Source organism: Astatotilapia calliptera, chromosome 7, assembly GCF_964374335.1.
Source record: "Astatotilapia calliptera chromosome 7, fAstCal68.1, whole genome shotgun sequence".
In the NCBI taxonomy this organism is placed as follows: domain Eukaryota; kingdom Metazoa; phylum Chordata; class Actinopteri; order Cichliformes; family Cichlidae; genus Astatotilapia; species Astatotilapia calliptera.
In genome coordinates this window covers 61,496,465-61,520,550 of record NC_137428.1, presented here as the reverse complement: position 1 = coordinate 61,520,550, position 24,086 = coordinate 61,496,465, and the positions used below count along the sequence as shown (strand labels likewise).

Here is a 24,086-nt window from a genome sequence, read left to right as displayed (position 1 = left end):
GACTGGCGACCTGTCCAGGGTGTACCCTGCCTCTCGCCCTATGACAGCTGGGATAGGCTCCAGCACCCCCCGCGACCCTGAAAAGGATAAGCGGAAGAGAATGGATGGATGGAAAAAAATCCTGCGGCCCTGACGACCCTGATTAGGATAAGCGGAAGTGAATGGATGGATGACTGTAGTAATCAAGTGTACCACTAGGGGGTGCTAATAGCTTAATTTAAGAAACGCTGCATTGAAGAATGATAATAAAATGCTTTAAAAAAAGGTGTTCAACTCTTTGGAGAAACTGCAATTAAAAAAAAGAAGACAGAACATACGTGAATCCTTCACATATTTTTTTTATTACAACCCCATAGTTAAATGCATTTATGGGGATTTTGAATTTTCTGTCATTACAAAAAACATTTTAAAACCACAAGAACATAACAGATGTTTTTGGTAGAGATAAAAACTGCAAAATTATGATTCTGATTAAAAACATTTTTGTTGTTGAATGAACAAAATGGACTCACGAAACTATAAAATTCATACTTATTTCTGTATATCTGTCTGGACAGGAAAGTCTAACTATGACAGTGTGTGCAAATTCATGTTAAAACTAATCTGACATGACCCATAATTAATGAAACAAAACTAATTTGAACTAGTAATTTATGGTGACATAGTTGCAGTAATTTACTGAAACGTGAATAAAAATGGAAATACAGTATAGCAACTTATCCATAATTTATTTTAGCCCTGCCACTTCTTCTTTGGTCCTCCACTTGTCCAGTGTCCTCATATTTTTTAAGGACACACTGCAAAAGATGCTGAGTTTAATTTCGTTGGTGCAAAAACTATTTTATGCCTGTAAAGCTTTGTTATCTTTGACATTTTTTGTAGATTCAACTAAAGGAAAGTGAACAAATTCCCTTTTATTGCAGCGAACTGCTAGTAAAAGATTGGCTATATATACAATTTAAAAATAGCTTCTGTTATATGTATACACAATAAAAGTTCATATTGTGTGGCTAAAATGGAGGCCCAGTGATGGTGCCTTTTATCCTTGAATGATTCATAGGTCAGTGTTACGTGGCTTAAGAAACAACAACAAAAACATTCATCTTTGTATGGTATAAGGACTGGACTGGAAATCGGAAAAAAAATGAAAAAGCAGCCAATGTCCACAGAAAAACTTTGAAAGGCTCTTTTTTTCATAATGGTTATTTTATGGGTTTTACACTGAGATGACAGCTGAGTAAATTTCGTTGTATCCGTTTTATTTTGCGTGCACAGACACTAAAGTGTTTATTAATGGTAATAGTAGTGGTAGTAGTAGTAGTCAGGGTCATTATAGTTTTGTAATTTCTAATTAGTCTTTATTTTTATTTCATTTGGACTTTTTGCTTTTAATTGAGGTCAGTTAGTTTTCATATTGGGTTCCCTTGTTTCAGTTCAGTTTTTATGTTTTGAAAATGTTTATTTTAGTTTCTATTACTTTCTCAAGTCTCCATTAGTTATTATTGTATATTGAGCACAGATAACAACAAAGTAACAAACACTTAGGCAAAGGATTTTTTGATAAGTTTGCAAAATTGTTTCAGTTAGTTTTAATTTTAAATAATTTTAAATATTTTTTATTTATTTTTTTCTCAAAGGGCTAGTATTTATATTTATTTTATCTATCTAAAAAGTAATATTTTCACTCCTGGTTTTTAATTTACTTGTAGTTAGCTATATTGACCTTGGTAATAGTAGTAGTAGTAAGCCTGGGGAGCTATTGCTCCAGAACACTTTAAAAAATTACAATAAAATATTTTTTCTTGGCTCCTCGGATAGACTGGCGGCTGCTGCAATGTCCTCTGATAATAGGTAATTGAAAAATGACTGAATTCTTTCTTCGGTGGGATGAAGGTAGTTGCGACCCTTTCCACCCGTGTTGGAGGAGTAAAGCTGATAGTCCAGCCCAGCAAAGCAGAACACTGTGACATTATTAAGCCCATAAAGCCGCCTCTGTCAGCGGCCCTCCTCCACTCACTGCAGTGTTGTCCCGCAGCCCGTAAACACGCTACCGTCTGCTGCTGCGCATCTCCTTCCGTCCTACGTAACCCGCTAAGCCCCGCCCCCGGCCTGTCTCTCACGCACCAGTTACGTCTGACCGTAAAAAATAGAAACTTCCAAGATGGCCGAGTCCGTGGACTCCATGCATTTCGCAGCAAACAGCAAAACAAATTCCCCTAAACCCCTGATAGCTAAGCGACCGCCGGAGAGTCGTCCGCAGTCTTCCAGCGACATTTTCCCACCGCCCCCAAAGAAGGTCCGGGTGGAGGAGAAGGGCCTGAAGCACAGGAAACTGAACGGAGAGGTGTGCGCAGGGGAAAAACACAACGGGAAGCAGAGTTGTGGGAGCCCAGCGAAATGGAGTTTCGGCCCGGCCAAGGCGAGCCACTCCACCGCCGCCGCAGTGCCCGCCACCCCTGTCCGGAAAATATTCAAAATCAGCAACTTCCTCGCGTCGCCCCACAAAGTAAAAAAAGCGAAAGAGAAGCGACACAAGGAGAAGAGCAGCGAAGCGCAGCAGAGCCCGGGCGCTGCTGTGGAGAGAGTGAGCCCAGCTAGCTGCCATACAAAGCCCGAGAACGGCGACGTGAAAATGCTACAGAGAGGTAGGAGAGCCCAGCCGGGCTGCCCTGTTTGAACCGCGTTCACACACTTTATGGGCAAATTAAAACCCACCCGCGAAGCAGTACTGGTCATAAAAACACATTTTAGACATTATTACATAATTTACTGTAGCTCGGGCCCAGTGTTTATTGGGCCCAGATGGTGATATATAAACACACACGTGGAGCTGTTTGTCCGTCACTTATGTCTCCCAGCATGGATGCAGCAGCATTTCACCTCGCTGTCCTCTCTCGTTTCTCCTCCTCAGATGACCAGGTGAAGGAGAAAGACAGGGAGAAGAAGAAGGAAAAGAATAAAGAGTGGAAAAATCACAAACTGCCACCTGTCCACGAGATTGCCAGAGAAAACGGAGAAGTGGTTTCTCCGCAGAAAGGTAGTAATAAAATCCAGCATTGGGCAGGGGAGCTGAAAGTGAGAAACTACAGCACCGATTGTTTTTTGGGGGGATAATTTCAGGTTATTTCAAGCCCTTAAACATGTTTTGTATTTCAAATGTAAAAGCAGGTGGCTTCCATGTGACTAAATGCATTATTTTAGATATTATGCCAGAATTTTGGAAGTGTTTTCAGTTTTAAAAGGAAGTAAATGTCCTAAATGCAATGTAGAAACATGGAAATATAACACAGCAGAGCAAATGAACTCACCTTTGAAGAGTTGCCAAAAGATCAGCTGTTTCAAAGTAAACTTTACTCGTAATATCAGTTTAGCTAGAGATTACAGGCTGCAAAAGCTGCTTGTTATTTTAAACACGATCTTGTCTGTATGACAGAGTCTAAGGAGAAGCCCAAGGCTGGTTCTGAGGAAGACCTCCTTCTGAAGAAGCTCAAGAAGAAGAAGAAAAAGAAGCACAAAGATGGCGAGCGGACGAAGGAGAGGCAAGGCAGACCCAAAATGTACCACCGCTCGTGCCAGACTGTGTGTTCAGGGGTGTCCCTGGGTCTGCCGGAGTTGCTCAATCAGATTAACGTGAACAGCGACAACAGCAGTCTCAACCACAGTGCCGCACAACACCACCAGGATGCTGCTGTTTCTGCGGCTACCTCCACCTCCATCTCCTCCATGGTCAGAGAGAGGCTCAGCTACAGCCCCCCGCTGCACTGCAGCCCGGCCCCGGGCACGGCTGGCCTGGAGTTCAGACGTCTGATTCACATCGAGCAGCAGGCCAACGGAGGTGCGTCTGTGGTGCACGCCTACAACGAGGAGCTGGCCTGCCTTTCTCCGGCAGAGATGCAGCGCTTCGCCGATGAATTTGTGACCCTGTCATTCAGCGATGACGAGGCCCAGGCAGCGTGTTTCGTGATGGGAATCATCCACGGAGCTGCGTCCTACCTCCCAGACTTCCTGGACTACTTCTCCTACAAGTTCCCCAACGCACCGGTGAAAATGGAGGTGCTCGGGAAGAAGGACATAGAGACGACCACCATGGCCAACTTCCATTCTCAGGTGAGAATGAGTTTTGGTTTTTAATTTTAGTTTCTGTGCTGGAAAGCATGAAAAGGAGAGGATGCTCAAGTGTCTGCTTTGATACTGTAAAGTGTCACTTTGTAGTCTGGAGGCGTGAGCAGCTCAGACTCTAACAGTGACAGGCTGAAACACCACTTCAACAGTCTTTGTCCGCACTGTTACCGGGTAGAGCTTTTTGGGACTCGTGCTGTCAGAGGGTTTCTGTCTTCAAGTGGTCTCATTGAGCTGTGAGCGCGAATGGTGTGTGTCTTGAAAACCTCTTCAAGGGCATCTTCAGGTGGACTCACACCTTTAGTTCAGGTGCTTGAAGAGAACAGGAAAAAAAGGTTATAGCAGTGTTTCAGATACTTATATTTTTCCTGAGGTGTCAGGTAAACACAACTCTTAACTTTTGCTTTCTTCTGGCTGAATTTCAGCAGATCATAGGTCATGTTGTTATCAGTTTACTTAGCAGGTTTCCTTTTGGTTTTGTTCTAGATTCCTTTTTACTCAGATGATTCAAAATTGACAAGATGTAAACAGATCAGACATTTTTTTGCACAGCATTTGTTGTGAATCAGACACTTAAGCATTTTCTACAGTCAGTCAAAAAAAAAAGTTTCTTACAGGAAGTGTTTTCTTTTTAAATTATTAAACTTGTAAGCTGCATCACTTTGCATAAGAAGTGTCCACCTACCCATGGCCAGAATTTCATGGTAGCAACAACAAGATTGGATGGAAATATAAATGAGGACAGCTGAGCTTTTGCCTGGTGGATGTAGTCAATAGAAAGAAAATACTTCCTATAAGAAATAGCTCAAAACAGTGTTTGCTCAGGTAGGCGATTTCCATTTTGTTATATTCAAGGCAGATATCTCCAAATATATTTCCAAGCACTACAGACCAGAGCAAAAAAAATATGTATGTGTGATTTTTGGCATGAATTGCTCCTTTAAAACATGGTCCATGCATTAGAATAAATTAACTCTTAATTTGAGTTTCAGGTGTCTGAAGAAGTGCCAGGACCTAACTTTTCATTTTATCAGTAATCGGTCTGCATCTGTTTTTACTGACAGTGTCTTAGTGAAGAAATCATGAGTTAAAGGACATCCAGCTCATATTCAGCCATCGGTTTAACATGCTCGCAGAATTTTGGCGAATCAATTTAGGTCAAGAAAAATAAAAATTATTCATGCCAGAGACCCCTCGCTGGGAAGAAAATTATTCCAAGGGCTCTCTCTCCTTCGCTCTCGCTTTCTCGATTGGACTGATATTCCAAGTGCTTTGTAATCAGATATTGCTTCTGCTTGTCTGGCATCATGACTTTAACATAAGGCAGATGGTGCATTTCATCCTGTTGCTAGACTCACTAAAACCAAACTTTGTGCAACTGTCAGCAGATTTTCCCGATTTATCTCCTTTGGGATTAATGTTGCTTTATGATATGGATCCTGGAACAGAGTTATCACACAGTATTGTGCAAAAATATTGAGCCAGCCCCCACTTCTTTGTATTTTGCTTTAAAGGAGCCAGATTTTCTTGTAATCTTTAAAGTGGTCTTCAGCAATAGTTCTCCATGGTTTCCAAAGGTCTTTTTAGTTGAATCAAATGAGAAATTTTCTCAAATTTTGAAATGTCAAAGATAACACAGTTTGACAGGTGTAAAATTGTATTTTTGGAACAATGTGATTCCCAAAGCTGAAAACTTTGGAGAAACGCCTCTGAGGTATGCCAGACTTTTGGCTCATATGTATGGAGGAGGCGAGATGTACAAAACGAGTATCTACAGCCATCTATAATACATGGTGGAGGCTTTGTCATGGTGTTGGGGATCTTGTAAACATAGACCTATGAATGCAGAAAAGTACCTTGAGATTTTGATCCACTCTGCAATACCATCTGGAAAGCCTCTGATTGCCAAGGCTTCATTTTTCAGCATGACGGTGATCCAAAACTCTCTGACAGTGCAGAAAAAGCATACATGGGATAGCAAAACGCACACAACGAGTCATGGATTGGCCTCCCCAGAGTCCAGACCTCAATTGGAGCAGTTTGGGATTATCAGCAAACTCTGTTTTTGCCAGATATACTGTATTTCCATGCTTGTACGTGTTTTTAACAAATCGCTGCACCTGCGATGTAGCTTTATATTTTGACTTTATTTATATAATTATTCATTCATCCATTCATGTTTTCAATTCAGTTTATTTCAAGTTTATTTCCACTGTGGGTTCTCTCATCTCCGCTGAGCTTTTATTAGTTCAGTGCTAGTTTAGGCACGATGTAAAAAGTTCAGAAGGGTGCACAACACAAACACCACCAGCTGACTCGGGTGTGTTCATTCACAATGAACTCATCCGAAACTCTGGCTGATTGGGACCCACACCCAGTTTCACACCTTGGCTCAGGCGATTAGAGGATCATCAGGGGGTCCTTTTGTCCCTCTGTGGGGGGTTACTCCCACTAGGTTTATATCTGGGACTCGCCACCATTTGACCTTAGAACTGAAGAAGCTTCTCGGATGAGAGGTGAAACGTCTTCAAGTAACTTAAAGAAGTCCAGACGCTTTTCTTTGCAAGCTCCTTTGACTACGATGACCTGGATGACTGAGAACCTTCACAGACATAAGCTAAAAACTAGTTTTCAGACCCAAAGAACCAATCTAGTGACTGAAGAAAGCTAAATCATGTATTTAAGTTGACAGTTACGTGAAAATTGTATGCAGAAAAAAACTTTTTCACTCTAACGTGGGTTTTATTCATCAGAAATCAGTCAAAAAATCCTCAAACAAAGAAACCGAGTAAAAGAGGAGAGAATACATTGTTTATAATATTATGGCAAAAAAAGAAAGATTTTGTCTAAGATATATGTATGTGTCTGTAAGTGACATGTGCAACAATGTAGCCCACACAACAAATTACAACATGAAAGTTCACAGTAGAGTAAGAAAACACAGAGCAACTAATAAAAATGCAAGCATGCAACATTAAATATAACACACATCAGCGTAAAGTTAATGGTCACAGATCTGGTTCTTCTTTAGCCATCATTTAAGATGAGTTTAGACTTTCTGAATGTCTTAAATCTCTAAAGGATACATATTACTGACAGTAAATTGATACATGTTATATTACCTCAGTGGTGTCAGTTGTAAAACTGTGTTAAAACTGTGCAACAATGTATTGTGGGCACTTTTGTCCTCCTGCCTTTATTTTGGTATTGCAGTAATTTGTGAAATTAATAAAACAGAGAAAATTATAGCTTAAGAAATATTATAGAAATGAAATGCCTCTGGTTTCAGAACTTTGATAGCGTGATTAGAGAAAGATGTAAGTGGTTTGATAAGAGGCAGATGCCCGAGGCCAGGAGGTTATACAATATGGTGACGCCAATCTCTAAACCTGCTTACCAGCTCTTAACAGTGCTGCTCAGATTTAATTTAATTGTTTTTTTATGCATTTGTCCATCGTTGTTAAACCAAAATGATTCCATTATGTTTGTTACTGGAAACACAAAGAAACTGTTTGTAAGCAGTGTACCTCCTGGTCCAAGCAATTTGTTAGTTTGGCTGCAGAAATGCAAATAAAACTGAAGTGTCAGCATGTGTTTGTAATCCATTACCTGTGTTACACACATTAATGTCATTAATATAGAAGCTAATTTGTCCTTGTGCAATACCTGCTTTAGTGTCTCAAGATGTAGGTTTAAGCCCCACTTTGAGCAGTAATAATTAAACCAGGTCACACACAGATCACCTTCAAATGCTTTAAGATCTTGAATGATACTGTTTCTTACTATTTTACTACTCTCCCTTTTAGCCATAACAATTATTTAATTAGATTATTATCCTCTGAATGTGTCAGTAATTGTTGAGCTGCTACCTCTGTGGAAATTAGAAATGAAAATTGGAAATGAGAAGCTGTTTTCTCCCCCTGATTTGAAAACAGGAATAATGAGAGCTCTTTTCTAGTGAACTGTGTAGGTGATTTTTTTTTTCTTACATACGATTAAAAAATGCTTTCAGCTGACTATAATAGAATAGGAAGCCTTTATTGTCGTTGTATTCATGGCACAGTGAGATGGTGAAGCCCCCCTGAGTAAAGTGAGCGATGTACTCGCGGCCGTGTCGCTGTCAGACATGTCGGAGTTTCTCCAGACACTAAGCTCACATGTGGGAGTAATGGATTGTAGTATTGCACGGCTTGACTTGAGAGTGCTTTGTGTCACAGACCGAGTAGACATGGGTCTACAGTTTACACTTTAGGAATCCCTGTTTTTAGATCACGGTTTATGATGTGACTTATTCTGGGCTCAAATCATTTTACATAGTTAACAAAGTGAAAAATGCATAAAAAATCTTTTAATAAAAGAAAAATGGGATACAGATTCTTGAAGGTTTTAGTGGACATGGTTTTGGCTGGTGAGAACATGTTTTAGGGGAACATTTGGTCTGTTTAGCTATTACACGTTCCCTCATTGCAAATCTTTGCACATTATGCTGAACATTTTTTTTAAACATTTAACACATGTACCTGTAAATGAATAAAAACTCAAATCGTCTAACTCCTGTTGCCTCGGTTATCACATCTCCGCTTTGTGGTGTGATGCATGGAGATGTACTTCTATAATATGCTGTTTTATGCATTTCCATTTATTTTCTGTGGTTGGTAAGACAACAGCAGAGGAGAGATGACAGGAAATGGGTGAAAAGTCCTTTGCTGGTTACAAGCTAGGGTCATTTAGTTAATGGTTTGCGCCTCGACATTGAAACCGCAGGGCTGCGTTAATTGATTGTAATTTCTAACGCTGTTATTCAGCCCTTGCAGGATGTTTAACTGTCTTCCCCTTTGTGTAAACACCGTTTTTCCTGGTTAATGGCCATTTGGTGGTTAACTACACCTGTATGCAAGATTAGGTCCTGTGGAGTTAAAGACGTTGAATCTGTTTTATTATTTGACAGAAATCTATGCAGTGTCCTGCCATTTCTAACTGTCTGATAAGCAGAATGACTTTTATGGTTCAGTGAATAATATTCCAATTAACAAAATAACTTTAAATAATTAATTTATCACCATGCAGCTGATTTTCCTTCAGCTCTGGGTAAAAACTTTCTATGCATAACATAGACACATGCATTGCTGATCTTCTGGGATTTTCCAACAAAACCGTCTTTAGGGCTTAGAGGATTCTTGGCACATTTTGGTCTCCTTAGTAGTAACTAAGCATTTTTTTAAAATTCCACAGCTTACCTGAGTATTGTTACTGACAATATCCAAGCCTTTATGACCACAGTGTACCCATCTGATGCCTGAACATTACAATGGATTCACTGTACTCAAATAGCCTCCATGGATCTTAATCCAGCAGAGCACCTTTGGGAAATGCAGCCAATAAACCTGCAGCAGCTGTGTGATGCTATCTTATCAATATGGACCAAAATCTGATGAACGTTTCCAGCCCCTTGTTCCAAAACCTAAAGCAGTTCTGAAGCCAAAATGAGGTCCAATCTGGTGCTAGTGAGGTGTACCTATTAAAGTGGCCAATGAGTGCATTTTTAGTGTCCTTAAGTATTACAGGAGTTATCAATAATAATGAAATACAGCAGGAAAATAAATCCACTAACAAAGAATAGTATCAAATGCAGAAAAAAAGATTGTTTGTTCCAAAAATCATGTAGAGAAAACCCAGAAAGTGCCGACTTTGTTGTGACAGAACAAATTACATTTTGGTTAAAAAAAGCCCCCCTACAATAGAAAATTAGTGCTATCGCTGTTTGGCTGTCTCAAAGAACAGAACTTAAACTCTTTGTGTGAAATGTGTGTTGGGAGATTACCTGTACTATCTCTGTGTAATGTATTTATCATATAAACATCATCTGTTTATGGTCTGTTGACATATTCTGACATATGTTTACTAAATAAACAAATCTTCTGCTCTAAAATTTCCACCAAGATGAATCCAGTTGGATCTTTTGTTAATGCAATGTGTTATCATTAAAACCTTATCACTACAAACCCTTAATGATTAGTTAGGGGTTAAAATTAGAAGTACTTGCGGTACATTACGATGCAGGAAGGAAACAAACAGCCTTGTGGCAGATTGTGACAAATGATAAAACTTTATGAAGTGCTGTACGTCATCATGTCTGCTCCATTGCATTTTGTGTTACAGATTTTTAAGTCTTCAGTCTGTCAGACTGTTTGTCCTCTTAATACTGTTTGTCTTCTTAATGAGGGCTTTATTAAGGGCAGGTGAAGTGGAAGGGTTCCTCCATTTATGTTATGAATGCATAGACTGTGTTAACCTCAGCTGCTAGATGAACATGCCTATAAAAGGTGTATATAATGTTTTAAAAGTATGGCTGCCACTATTAGTCGACTAGTCACGATTGCGTCGACTATCAAAATCGTCGACGACTAATTTAATAGTTGACGCATCGTTTGAAGCTTTGCAAGATCCCAAAAGACGCAGGAATAAGTAGTAGGTTTTAAGAGTGTAATAACGGACTGAAACAGAAGATGGCAGCACTGCATGTACAAGGATGCCAGCTGCCGTTAAACCCCGAAGAAGAAGAAGCGGTGTCCTGTATCGTAGCTGTGTCCAAATTCAGGAACCGCATCCTCCTGTGCCCGCATTTGTAGGCCAATTACGTTACAGCGACACGACGAAGACTGTCCAAATTCGAAGACTCCGACAAATGAGCCCTTCGTTTCCCCAAATTTGAAGGATGGGTCGGATGTATACTTCGTGGCCCAACCTATCCCAGAATTCATAGCGCGGCCCTGCTCAGTTTCCAACAATGGCGGCAGCTAGTTGGTTTTAATATTACTCTTATTATTCTTTCTGGGTCACAAAATAAACGTTTAACATATTTTCAGACGAGTATGTAGCTGTGTAAACCTCAAATATCTGCTCAGTTTATCAAGACACCACATATTTTCAAAAGCGCTCCGACGTTTTCGGAGACGTCTGTTACCCACTAGCTCGATAGCTAGCCGGGGGCTAGGTCACTGCAGCCGGTGGGCAAATCGTTTTCAAACCACCGCAGTCTTTCGCTACTCAGGTTAAACATATGGAAGTCACTTAGATAAGTTAAAAATGTTATTGTTTGGCTTTTATCAGTATTTTATTTGTTCCTGAGTAAATCGGTTTGGCTGAGATTAAAGTTATAGTTTTTACACAGCTGAATAACGTCAAGCAGACAGCTGATTATCAGAAGTGTGAGATGCTCGAGAATATACTCCGGTGTCCTGTTATACTTTAGATAGCAAGGAGCAGACGGCTGAGTTTATTAAACTTCACCGAACAATCTGCAAATTTCATTAAAATGTAATAAACTATCATCTTGTCTTTATTTTTAGTTAGCACATATCTTAAACACTTAAAGCTGTAAACTAATGATAGTTATATAAGAGCAGATGCTGCTGGTGCAATAAGCGGTACGTTTTATGTCCAATGGATGCATGATCTGATTAGTCGACTAATTGCAAAAATAATCGGTGACTAGTCGACTATCAAAATAATCGTTTGTGGCAGCCCTACTTAAAAGCATCTTGTGCAGCAGTAAAACAGCGTGTCAGGTTAACATTTAGATTTATTATTACCTGCTGAGTCTAATCTGTGTCCTCTGCGGCGCCTCCTGCAGGTGAAGCGGACATATTCCCAGGGAACATACCGAGCTGGGGCCATGCGGCAGGTCAGTCTGGTCGGAGCTGTGGATGAAGAGGTCGGAGACTACTTTCCCGAGTTCATCAGCATGTTAGAGAAGTCTCCTTTCCTGGAGGTTTGTTTGCTTGCATCTGTATTTCTGCACAGCACTGGAGTCAGTGGCGTGTCAACATCTGTTTAACTTCTGCCTGTGAAGTGCTGCAAGGTGTTATGTAACCCGACGTTTCTCGTCCTGTGTTTGTGCAGCGGACCCTGCCCTGGGGAAATTTCTCCAGTCTGCGGCTGCAAAGCCCCACAGAGAGTGACGACGGCCCCATCATGTGGGTCAGACCTGGAGAACAGATGATACCTCTGGCAGACATGCCAAAATCACCTTTCAAAAGGAAAAGGTGTGTTCGCCCTGTCTTTAAAGCAGCTGCATTTATCTTTTAGGGGTACCTGCACATCTCGAATTTGTTGTGACTCTTGTAAATAAATGTATTTCAGGTCCACCAATGAGATAAAGAACCTGCAGTACCTTCCTAGAACCAGTGAGCCCAGAGAGATGCTGTTTGAGGACCGGACGAGAGCTCACGCTGACCACATCGGTCAGGGCTTTGAGAGGCAAACTACTGCAGCTGTCGGTGTGCTGAAGGCTGTGCGCTGTGGAGAGGAGTGAGTTCAAAGTGACATCTTCTTATGTTTTTAAGCTTATCACTTAAACATCTGTATAAGAACAGCTGTGTATTATATATTAGACTAACAGAGATGGTTACAAATTTTATGAAGGTAAAACGGCAGCAGTCAAGACAGGCAATGTAAAATACTGACATTTACAGTCAAGGTCAGCTTATTATTTGTGTGCTGTTAATTCCAAATATCATGATATTATATAATAATATGTCTACAGTAGCTTTTGCGTCTTTTTCTTTGCTGATTAGAGATTGATCACAAACGTTGTGTGTATTCTTTACAGCAGCGACACTGCTGCGCGGATCACCAAAGACGTTGTGTGTTTCCACGCAGGAGATTTTCCAGATGTGGTTATGAGGCTGCAGCTGGATCTCCACGAACCCCCACTCTCTCAGGTGGGCCGGCGTTTTTAACAGTGTCTAGGGGTACATGCCAGATATAAATAAATATTTTTTTGTCTCTCAGATCACGTCTTCTTTAAAAAGTGTGCAAATATAAATTTTAAAATGATAAAAAAATAATAATTAATAGATTGCCTATATTTGCAGCCCATATCTTTCAACACACTGTATAGTAGGGGTGCAACGATACACGAAATTCACGGTTCGGTTCGATACTTTGGTGTCACGGTTCAATATTTTTTTCGATACAAAAAAAATGTTCATGCCTTTTGAATTTGTCATTTATTAAAATTATAAATATATATTTTAACTCAAAAGTACAGTTTTTAAATTTAACCCTAACCCTTGTGTAGGGCTGGGCGATATGACCCAAAATTCGTATCTCGATATTTTTTACCTAGACGGCGATATAAGATATATATCTCGATTTTTTTATTTTTTATTTTTTTAAAAAGCCATAAAGTAGGAACAAAAAGAGAGTTCTTAGTCAAAGCTGTGTCCCAGATGTCACACAGGCACTTTTATTAACATAGAGCAGATGTACATAAAATTTACTCAAAAATAAATTATGAGCATTTATTAAATAATAATGCTCCATAAATAAAAGAAAACAATGTTGTTTTTGTGCATAAAAAAAAGCTCACAATTGTGCAGTCAAAATGTAAACTAAAAGACGCTGAGCATAGTAACAAAGACAGATTTCACAGCTGCTCTGTTCCCAACTTCTACTGTGTGACTGACAGCTTTGAGTTTGAAATCCTCTTCGTAACCACATCTCTTAACAGGTGCCATTTATGGTCCTTATACACACACAATACGGTAATATTACGTTGAAGCACAGTACGTATCTGACAAGCCATCAAGCGGTGCAGCACCGTAGCTTACCAAAGTCGTACTAAAACATTTTTTGACAGATTGCTGAGCGCTGTGTACCACATAAAATCGGTTCGCGGCCATCAAGCACAACCAGAATTCATACATAAGGCGCGCTGTCAACTTTTGAGAAAATGCAAGGATTTTAGGCTGTGCAGCGCCTCTGGGCTGCATGGAGTTAGCGTGGTTAGCTAGCTAACACATTGACGGCGTCCAGCCCCACGCACGGGTCGATGCGCAGTAACTCGTTAACGGAGATTTGCCGTGTTCATCTTGTCGCTTCCTGCAGGTAAAGCGATGGGGGAGGAGGGGGAGTTGTGTTCAGTGAAGGAGGGGCGAGGCCAAGTAATGTAAAGACAAAAGTGGACTAAAGAGAGGCAAACCTGCGGCTCCACAAGTATAGTTATGACGTAACATAGACTATATCGATATAAAGGATATTGTCACATCTTATATCTCGTATAAAAATATATCGATATTTTTTTAAAAACTCGATATATCGCCCAGCTCTACCCTTGTGCGTGTTTTTTATTTTGACAGCGAATGCGCACCTGTGGACCACTTATGTGCAGCCCTGGTTATTATTTAGCTCGTCATATTGCAGCCACAGAAATTATTTTGTCCATGAAACTATAAAGCTTCACTTTCTTTTTGCCTTATAGTCTGATTTGTCATAACTTCTCCGTTTTGTGGTAAGCTTTTCTTTGGCTGTCACTTCTTCACCCTGACCTGTCTTATTTGGCTCAGCAGAACTGAAATATAAATCCTGCTGCTTTTACACACGCACTCACATAACGGTCAGCGATTCTCTGCGCGATCAACCTCTCACATGTTTAAGCTGCGGGAGATTTCACTCGTCATGTTTGCGTAGTAAGCTAACGATTAATAAGACGATGTCAGAGGAATTGGTGCGCAAATTATCATCACTCACCAATCAGTGCTGTCCGAGCGATTGCAAAGTGAAAGCAAAAAAACAAGCGCAAATTCAAACTCGATTTCAATATGTCACATATTGGCAGTGGCTCACCGATGCCAATGACATAATTACCCAGCTACATTTCCGAAAGAATGCAAAAGCATTGACATATATTTTTCCTTCCTACAATAGCCCGACGGGCAGGGCAGAGATAGATTTTGGTAGCCCGACTGGAAAAATCGCTAGCCCCTGGACGTCGGGCTAGCGATATTGCGAGCCCTGTATCTGATTGAGGAATCACTCATCTTTGGAAAAGAGAGTTTATTACAGAGAATCAGAATCAGAAAGGGTTTTATTGCCAAATGTTGAGCGGGTTTACAACATTAGGAAATTGCTGCGGTGCTTCAGTGCAAACATACTGTTATAAATTAAGCTTAAATAGACATGAAAATAAAAATGAGAATAAGAATTAAAAGTGCTAAGTAGATAGATAGATATATACATGATATATACATGAGTACAGGTGGTGATCAGTGCCAAACATGGAATGATGCAGAAATGGCTCTTTCCGAAATAAAAGCTATACTACAGCTTCTTCTGGGCTATATTCTCAGCAGCATATTAAACATATCAGGTCCCCATAAGGAGAATCATGTGCTAACGGCTGTCTAAATGACTCGGGTAAAGTTTGTAGCATGCATGCTTGTTGTTTTTGTACTAGGATGATGTAAATGTGCAGTCATATTTGTTATGTTCCCACTAGTGCTTTCAGGTTAATCTCGTTGAAATGACCTTAACGCCACAACATGGCAAATCTCCGTTAACGAGCTACCCCTGATTGCCCCGTGCATGGGGCTAGACGGCCAACACGTTAACGAGCTAACTGCGCTAACACACTAGTTCCCACCCATGTAATTGAGCATTGCGTGGCACATCCAACATACTGTTTTACCTTCAGGGTCATACGTCACATGAAAACCAAAATAATTCCAAACGCCACATCTGAATGAGGGTGGGGGAGGTTCAATTTGCCATGTTGCAAGGAGAGCTTAACTTCTGTCTCACTAGCTTGCCCTGCGCTCTTCCTTCTGACTATGCTGTCTGTGTTGAACGCTCAGTGGATCTGCGCTCAACAGTGTAGCCTAGGCGGAGTAGTCGAACGCAGATTCACTGAGCGCTCAACACAGACAGCATCGTCAGAAGGAAAGTTGATGAAATAAATTACAAATTTTGTATTGTTCGATACATATGCGTACCGAACCGAAAGCACTGTATCGAACGGTTCAATATCGATACGAATATCGTTGCACCCCTACTGTATAGCTCATAAAATCAGCAGCAGTAATTTAAAAGGTCGTATAAATACAGAGTGCACCACCTGTTCTGCACTGAACAGCAGCCAGACTTGGTTGTTGGGCTATAAAACACATATGCTGGCTTTTTGGAATATCCCCAATTTTTCCCTCCCCGGGGCAAATGTAGATGTTTTAATTTGCTATTTCAGTGGTCTTCCTCTGGGAGAATTTAACTCCATAAATGATTAACCTGTAAAACACAATTCAGATCTTGCACTAATGGACACTGAGCATCAATAAGTCTCACCCACAGCGGAGGGGAAACAGTTCATAGCTCTCTGTTGGCTTTTTATTGTGTGACGGTGCCTCTTTGTCAGCTGTCTGCTAAAAAACCCCCACTGAAAATGACAAAAAGCTTTCTGTCAGATGGGATGCATTACTCAAAATTATAGAACCTAAAACTAGGCTTTTACAGGGAGTGCAGAATTATTAGGCAAGTTGTATTTTTGAGGAATAATTTTATTATTGAACAACAACCATGTTCTCAATGAACCCAAAAAACTCATTAATATCAAAGCTGAATGTTTTTGGAAGTAGTTTTTAGTTTGTTTTTAGTTTTAGCTATTTTAGGGGGATATCTGTGCGTGCAGGTGACTATTACTGCGCATAATTATTAGGCAACTTAACAAAAAACAAATATATACCCATTTCAATTATTTATTTTTACCAGTGAAACCAATATAACATCTCCACATTGACAAATATACATTTCTGACATTCAAAAACAAAACAAAAACAAATCAGCGACCAATATAGCCACCTTTCTTTGCAAGGACACTCAAAAGCCTGCCATCCATGGATTCTGTCAGTGTTTTGATCTGTTCACCATCAACATTGCGTGCAGCAGCAACCACAGCCTCCCAGACACTGTTCAGAGAGGTGTACTGTTTTCCCTCCTTGTAAATCTCACATTTGATGATGGACCACAGGTTCTCAATGGGGTTCAGATCAGGTGAACAAGGAGGCCATGTCATTAGTTTTTCTTCTTTTATACCCTTTCTTGCCAGCCACGCTGTGGAGTACTTGGACGCGTGTGATGGAGCATTGTCCTGCATGAAAATCATGTTTTTCTTGAAGGATGCAGACTTCTTCCTGTACCACTGCTTGAAGAAGGTGTCTTCCAGAAACTGGCAGTAGGACTGGGAGTTGAGCTTGACTCCATCCTCAACCCGAAAAGGCCCCACAAGCTCATCTTTGATGATACCAGCCCAAACCAGTACTCCACCTCCACCTTGCTGGCGTCTGAGTCGGACTGGAGCTCTCTGCCCTTTACCAATCCAGCCACGGGCCCATCCATCTGGCCCATCAAGACTCACTCTCATTTCATCAGTCCATAAAACCTTAGAAAAACCAGTCTTGAGATATTTCTTGGCCCAGTCTTGACGTTTCAGCTTGTGTGTCTTGTTCAGTGGTGGTCGTCTTTCAGCCTTTCTTACCTTGGCCATGTCTCTGAGTATTGCACACCTTGTGCTTTTGGGCACTCCAGTGATGTTGCAGCTCTGAAATATGGCCAAACTGGTGGCAAGTGGCATCTTGGAAGCTGCACGCTTGACTTTTCTCAGTTCATGGGCAGTTATTTTGCGCCTTGGTTTTTCCACACGCTTCTTGCGACCCTGTTGACTATTTTGAATGAAACGCTTGATTGTTCGATGATCACGCTTCAGAAGCTTTGCAATTTTGAGACTGCTGCATCCCTCTGCAAGATATCTCACTATTTTTGACTTTTCTGAGCCTGTCAAGTCCTTCTTTTGACCCATTTTGCCAAAGGAAAGGACGTTGCCTAATAATTATGCACACCTGATATAGGGTGTTGATGTCATTAGACCACACCCCTTCTCATTACAGAGATGCACATCACCTAATATGCTTAATTGGTAGCAGGCTTTCGAGCCTATACAGCTTGGAGTAAGACAACATGCATGAAGAGGATGATGTGGACAAAATACTCATTTTCCTAATAATTCTGCACTCCCTGTATAAGCTGCCAAACTTAAAAAACAAAAGTGTGGAGGCGACTAAAGTGGATACTGCTGATAAGACACTCACTATGCCCATGAGTGTCACTCTAAAGCTAAAAATTAACTTAAATTAACAGAAAACTAACACTCACAGGGTGCTAAACTTAGCTCTGGAATCTTAAATATTGAGCTGCTGGCAGGTATTTTGTTGGCGTTACAGCCTTCAGTTGCACCTTGTGGAGTCTAATGTTTTCCTCTTCTGCATATGACGTGTCGGCTCTGGCAATTGGCAGATGAAAGGCAGGGTGTTGCTCTTCTCTCCACCTTTAACTGTTTGGCAACTACACCAAAAATTGTATCAGTGATCATTCACCCAAATAAGTTCATAGCAAGTTTTTTAGTGAGAAGCTCTCATGATTTGCTTCAGTTGACCAAATTAACAGCAAAACAAATCAATGAGTTTGCTTCATTTTTAGATAACAAGTTATTCCAAAATTCCGGTTCCTGAAGAAAATGGGATATGTGAGGTGGGACTAACTCACCTCACCCCTGTGCACACCAACAGAACTGTTCGTGAATATATTTGCACACTCTGGTTGTTGAGACCATTTTTAAAACCCTTACATTTCATTTGTAAGTGAAAATTGAAGAGTGTGTTTCTAATCATGCTGTTTCTCCTGGTTGTGTTAAAAGCAAATGTATTCTAATATATTTGTTATGACAGCATTAAAAACTGTTGGGGGTTTTCTCAAAAAACTTTCAGAAAGAGTGCCTAATGCTGCTTTAAGTGTAAGAAAACACAGATCTGCTATCACCGCAGGCATGTTTTCACTCTCTGAGGGGTTGTTGAATATCATGTGCTCCTGTCCTTGCCTCTACAGTGTGTGCAGTGGATCGATGACGCCAAGCTGAACCAGCTCAGGAGGGAGGGGATCCGATACGCCCGTATCCAACTCTACCACAATGACATCTACTTCATCCCCAGAGGAGTTGTCCACCAATTCAAGACAGTGTCTGCTGTCTGTAGTCTGGCCTGGCATATCCGACTTAAACAGTATCACCAACATGAAGAGAAGGAGGAGGAGGAGGTGGTTAAGGAAGAGGAGACATGTTCACCAAGACAAGTAACATGTTATATTAAAAAAGAGGAGGAAGAGGAGGAGGTAGAAGCGACGGAGTGTGACCTTGCTGTAAAGGCAGTGACGAAGCTGGAGGATGAGGAGGACACGGGGAAATGGGAGGGGGCACCCCCAGACACTCCGACACAGATTTTCAATGAGGAAGAGCGAGAGAACAGAGCTGACATGAAGGAGTTGTCAGCGGCACTGTCACTACCTTTGGTCAAGAAAGAAAGAGATGAATCTGCACTCAGTCCCACACTAATTGAACCTCAAGCCGAGGAAGATGTAAAAGAGGAAGGCAAAGGAGCTGCAGACACCTGTCAGACACTGCAGATGGACCACGAGGAGGGCAACAGAGCGGATAGTGCCCCTTCAAAGCCATCACAGCAGATTAGGAAGGAAAGTGATGTGGAAGAAGAGCGGCAGCACAAAACATCAGGACAGGGCCTGAAAGAGAAAAGTAAAGAGAGTATTCTGAGCACTTATAACGCACCCCAAATCAAAAAGGACAAAGATAAAGGCAGAAGAGAGAAGGATGAAAAGGAGAGGGTGAAAGAGAAGGAGAGGAAGGAAAAGGACAGGAGTAAAGAGAAGGAAAAGGATAAAAAAGACAGGGGGAAAGACAGAGAGCGAGAGAAGGACCGGGTGAGAGAGCAAGAGAAAGTTAAGACTGAGGGAGGACGAGAGGGTTGCACAACGACGCAGATACTGCCGCAGATGAAGAAAAAAGAGGAAGAGGAACGGACGAGAGAGGGCGGTAAAACCGCCCCAACCAACCCGTCAGCTCAGAGAGACGAGAAGTGGGCCAAGGAGTGGGACTCAAAAACGCAACCCCATGTCAAGAGAGAGAAGGAGCATGACAAGGACCGGGCAAGCACGCCTGCTGCGGCTCACCCACGGCCAGACAGAGAGGAGGCTCGAGACTCCTGCACGCATAAACACAAGTCTTCCCATGGGAAGAAGGAGAAGAGTGGCCACAGGGAGGGCAAAGACGGCAGCGCGCTGGGAAAATGGGGGAGAGAAGACGGAAAAACTCACAAACCTGCGAACGTTCAGGTTAAGAAAGAAGTAAAGAAGGACAGAGATGTCAGCAGCAAAGAAGAGAAGAAGAAACCTGCTTCTGGTCCTGCCCAACTAGAACACAAACAACCACGGACACTGGTCACCTTTGACCTTTTTAAACCCATGGAGGCCCATCAAACTTTGGCTCTTTCCTTCACGGACAGTAGACCCAAGAGCCACCATCACAGTGACTCTCGAGGCTCCTCGTCTAAGCCTGCATCTGACAGTCGGACTGTTGCGCTCTGTAAAGGACCAAAAGTAAAGGACTCGGTGCCGGGTAAGCCCGGGTCAGCGCTACAGGATACAGCGCCACAGCAGCACTTATTAAAACAGCCCCTGAAAACACACACCCCCCAAACACAGAAAGACTTCTTAATATGAATGTCTAGATGTCTAGTCTGCTTTTCTTTTCCTTTTTTCTTTTTACTGTACAATTTGCGCCAAGGCTTTGGTAAAATATTTCAAAGTGCATCCTTACTTCAGATACCACAAAAGTGAGCGAAAGCTGCTTTGACATTGCCAGACCTCCTGTGACGCAGTGAAACGAGGGTGCGCTCTGCAGGTATTTTAACAAGGTCTAAGAATGTAAGCTAAGTAGCTCACTTCACGTTTGTTAGCAGATGTACGTAGGCTTTATATAAAATGTTATGTGACCCCGTGTGTCAGTGCCTGTGCACTACTTAGCTTCGCTCTTAAAGCACCTATTTTAGGTACTGGTCTCGCCAGTCTGAAAACAACCATCCGTACTCCCCTGCTGTAAGAACGACCTTTGTTCAGTGTTTGAGACATCAAGGAGATCCCTGTGATCTCTCTCAAATCATCTGTTTATCGTTGCTCATGCCGATTTGGAGGTTTGTTATTTTTAAACCTTCATATCAGAGCAAGTAGTTGTTTTCAGACTGGACTGTTGGACTCACACAGGGCTGTAAATGATACTGTATGTACCAAAACTGTACAGTATAGATGTTATTAGCACCAATGTGAGAAAATGTATACAGAAATTGCATATATTTTTTGTAAGACAGGTTTTATTTTCCATAGAACTTATTTATATCATTTACTGTCTGTTTTTATTTGAAACCGATGTATGTGAAAATTCTGTTGTAAATACATTTTATTTCCTAAGAATTGGTAGTGTGATTTATACTCTGATCAGAACCTCTCAATAAATGGTTCAAAATGTTGACTTGGTCAGCGTTAAAAGTCTCGCCTGTGTTTTGTATCAATGAGGTCACAGTCATTTGCCTTTCTGGCTGCTGGGTCAGGCATGCAAAGCAACAGTCAGGGCACAAGGCAGGTAAAGAAGAATGTGGAGGCAGGGGTGGGGCAGAAGGATATTATGATAGTAGTTAGACCTGTTATAATGGTTTGGAGATGGTTTTGCTACATAAAGTCAAGAGAAGAGGTGAAGATGCTTGTGTTTTCACTGGGAGCGACCAGGACAGGATTACAAATGAGTAGTTTATGTGAGAGGGCAGGATGATAGGTATAGGGTGAGATGGAGGCAGATGATCCACTGTAGGGAAGGGGAAAAAAGAAACCTCAGATTATGGCAGGATGTATTCCAAATATGCTGTGAGTGTGAACTCTAAGCCCCTCCCACCAGAGAAAAACAGTAAAAATAAGTCGCTGCTTGCTTTTGGCTCCATGTTGAGCAAAACTTGACTGGATCCTAGAAGAGGTGGTACTGTGGTGTTGTAGTCCAGGAGGAATCCCAAATGCGGATAAATTGAAGGGTTACATCAGGAAAAATCTATGCCAAATCAAACATGAGAATCCCAACTTCTTGGAGCATAAGGAAGCAGTACCTTCTTAACTTTAATTTTTATTTTCTCATCTAATACACCCTCCTGACCTGGAAATCAGTATGCCGTGCTGCAGGATCTCTAGGTTCCTGAAAATGCATCTGGAGCATAGGTTTGCTGGACAAGTTACAATAAAGGATACAAAGGTGTATAAGAGGAGTGTGACACACAGCTAGTGTAGTAGGAGGACTCGCACACAATCACAAGTTGTTAGCCAATGAGCGTGTCCAGAAAATCCACATCTCTGTCACATAGACAGCCCAAAATTTACAATTTTATTCAATATAACCTGAAACAGAGGTTATGTCTAAGAATCATTTTCACACAGTCTTTGTAGCATTGGAAGTGCTCTTGCAACCACATATATCACCCCCTGGTGGCCATTAAAAAGAATGCAGGTTAAACGTACTTCGACATCGGCTTCACTTATCAGCTGTAGATATCTCAGTCACTCTGAGATGACTGGATTTTTAAAAAATTAAATTCTATCATGAATTTTATGATAGAATTTCATTTCATGTCTCTTCATCCAGAGACACCACAAACACACTGCATCCTGGAATTCAGCCTTTTCCTGCTATGAAGGCTCAAAAGACTTAAATACTGACCTGCAGCAAAGGTTGCACTTACTCTTAAATCTCCCTGGGTCATTTTGTTTGCAAACATGACGTAAAACAGTCGACAAAAGGATGAACAGTGACATTTTTTTCCCTGGCTTTCAAAAAGATGTCTACAGCAGGTTGTACAGTGCAAATTACATTTAATATGAGCAGATGGGGGAAGTTCTCATCTACATTCAAACTGTTGCTGACAGACTGCAGCTAATGTAGAAAAGTTAAGATCAGTGTTTTGTGTAGCACATGTTTGATCAGCCAGACTTTTTACCTGGCTCTTAAGTTTAATCCATTCCTTACTAATGACTAAAAATGAGCTAAAAGGCAGCAACACATGTCCAAAAACATGTCCCAAAATAACACTCTGATGCCGCCTGAAGCAGGTGAAGGTGAAGCAGAGCCTGCATGCCCCAGTGTGTAGATGTCACTAACCCAGTGAGTCTGCACTTACAGCAAAGGAACAGTGTTTTAAATAAAGGTCAGCATCTTCCTTCAGTGATGTATGCTTCGTGACAGATGCCTGAGTATTTCAACAACAACAAAAAAAAAAAGTTCACATTCTGGCAATTTCAGTCTCTCCTATAGTGGAAGACGCTGTAGCCCAGTTCTATCAGTGCTCCACCCAGCAGCACCCACAGAGGGATGCAGACCACACTGATCCACACTTTTGTGTGCCCCTCCATGCGGGAGCACAGAGTCAGACAGAAGGCCAGCTTTAGCAGCAGGGCTGTTAGGTACCACAGCCTGCTCTTCAAGCTCTGCTCACCCTCCCTGGGGTCAAAGTCTGGCTTGCAGCGGCCTGCCATCTTCACTATCAGCATGAGGATGAGGATACTGTCAAAGGTCCAAACAGGGAGGAAGATTAGAAACCAATTCCAGTGGATTCTGGAGTCCAGCTTGAGGACCAGCAGAATCAAGAAGATCAGAGCAAATATCCATGAGAGGAGCACTCGCTGGGCCAGGGACATCTTCATCTGTGGAGGACTGGCACAGAGCCAGTGTCACCCACACCCAGAGAGACTGAAGAAGGTGAGGAGGAGGAGAAGCACAGTCAAGGTGATCTGAAAACACAGCAGAAGACAGCACAGGCCCGTCACTCCTTAATTATAAACACATGACTGAAAACTAGACCTCCCCCACTAGGAAGCAGACCCTCACGGGTCTTGTAGAGAAATCCATCTCCTGATACTTCCACTCAGTATTAAAGCAAACATGAAGCTAATGTATGTTAGCAAGCTGTAGCTAACTTGTAAAACTGACCCCACTGTTCGCAGTCTTACCGAGTTCAGCAGCAGAGTCAGTTCGATGTCTTTAACTCGGGGTTTCAACGACAAACTCTTCAAACGAAGACAAATACCAAAATAGCAGACAGACTGAAAACAGCGGCGAAGAAATGCGACAAAACGTTAGCTTTCAGCTACATACAGCCGACAGTTACCCTGCATTTCCGGTTAGTCCTTTCAAAACAAGTGCACGTCCTAAATAAAATTACATTTATAATTTTCAAAGCAAAACCGTGATTTTGTCAATCTGT

The 24,086-nt window shown here is 41.5% G+C and overlaps 1 protein-coding gene and 1 non-coding gene across 2 annotated transcripts; one reads left to right on the top strand and one right to left on the bottom strand.

Annotated features, from left to right (window-relative positions):
• Positions 1–1,199: 1,199 nt before the first annotated feature.
• LOC113024968 (lysine-specific demethylase RSBN1L-like) lies at positions 1,200–21,336 on the top strand. Its single transcript, XM_080304796.1, has 8 exons — positions 1,200–2,645; positions 2,912–3,037; positions 3,434–4,107; positions 11,753–11,890; positions 12,022–12,164; positions 12,262–12,429; positions 12,731–12,842; positions 18,832–21,336. Exons 1-8 carry the CDS (start codon positions 2,162–2,164, stop codon positions 20,512–20,514), a joined length of 3,528 nt encoding a protein of 1,175 aa, XP_080160922.1. The 5' UTR covers positions 1,200–2,161; the 3' UTR covers positions 20,515–21,336.
• Positions 21,337–22,192: 856 nt separating this feature from the next.
• Positions 22,193–24,025, bottom strand: LOC113026933 (transmembrane protein 60). Its single transcript, XR_013910632.1, has 2 exons — positions 23,833–24,025; positions 22,193–23,613 (listed from the first exon to the last, which is right to left on the bottom strand). It is a non-coding gene; the product is annotated as a transmembrane protein 60 (transcript).
• Positions 24,026–24,086: the final 61 nt, after the last annotated feature.

What these genes read in the sequence shown, in the direction of transcription:
- LOC113024968 (XM_080304796.1), top strand. Translation starts at nt 2,162, where the DNA reads ATGGCCGAGTCCGTGGACTCCATGCATTTCGCAGCAAACAGCAAAACA. An exon ending in TGGCCAACTTCCATTCTCAG is followed by an intron (nt 4,108 to 11,752) that starts GTGAGAATGAGT and finishes CGCCTCCTGCAG; the next exon opens with GTGAAGCGGACATATTCCCA. An exon ending in TCACCTTTCAAAAGGAAAAG is followed by an intron (nt 12,165 to 12,261) that starts GTGTGTTCGCCC and finishes AATGTATTTCAG; the next exon opens with GTCCACCAATGAGATAAAGA.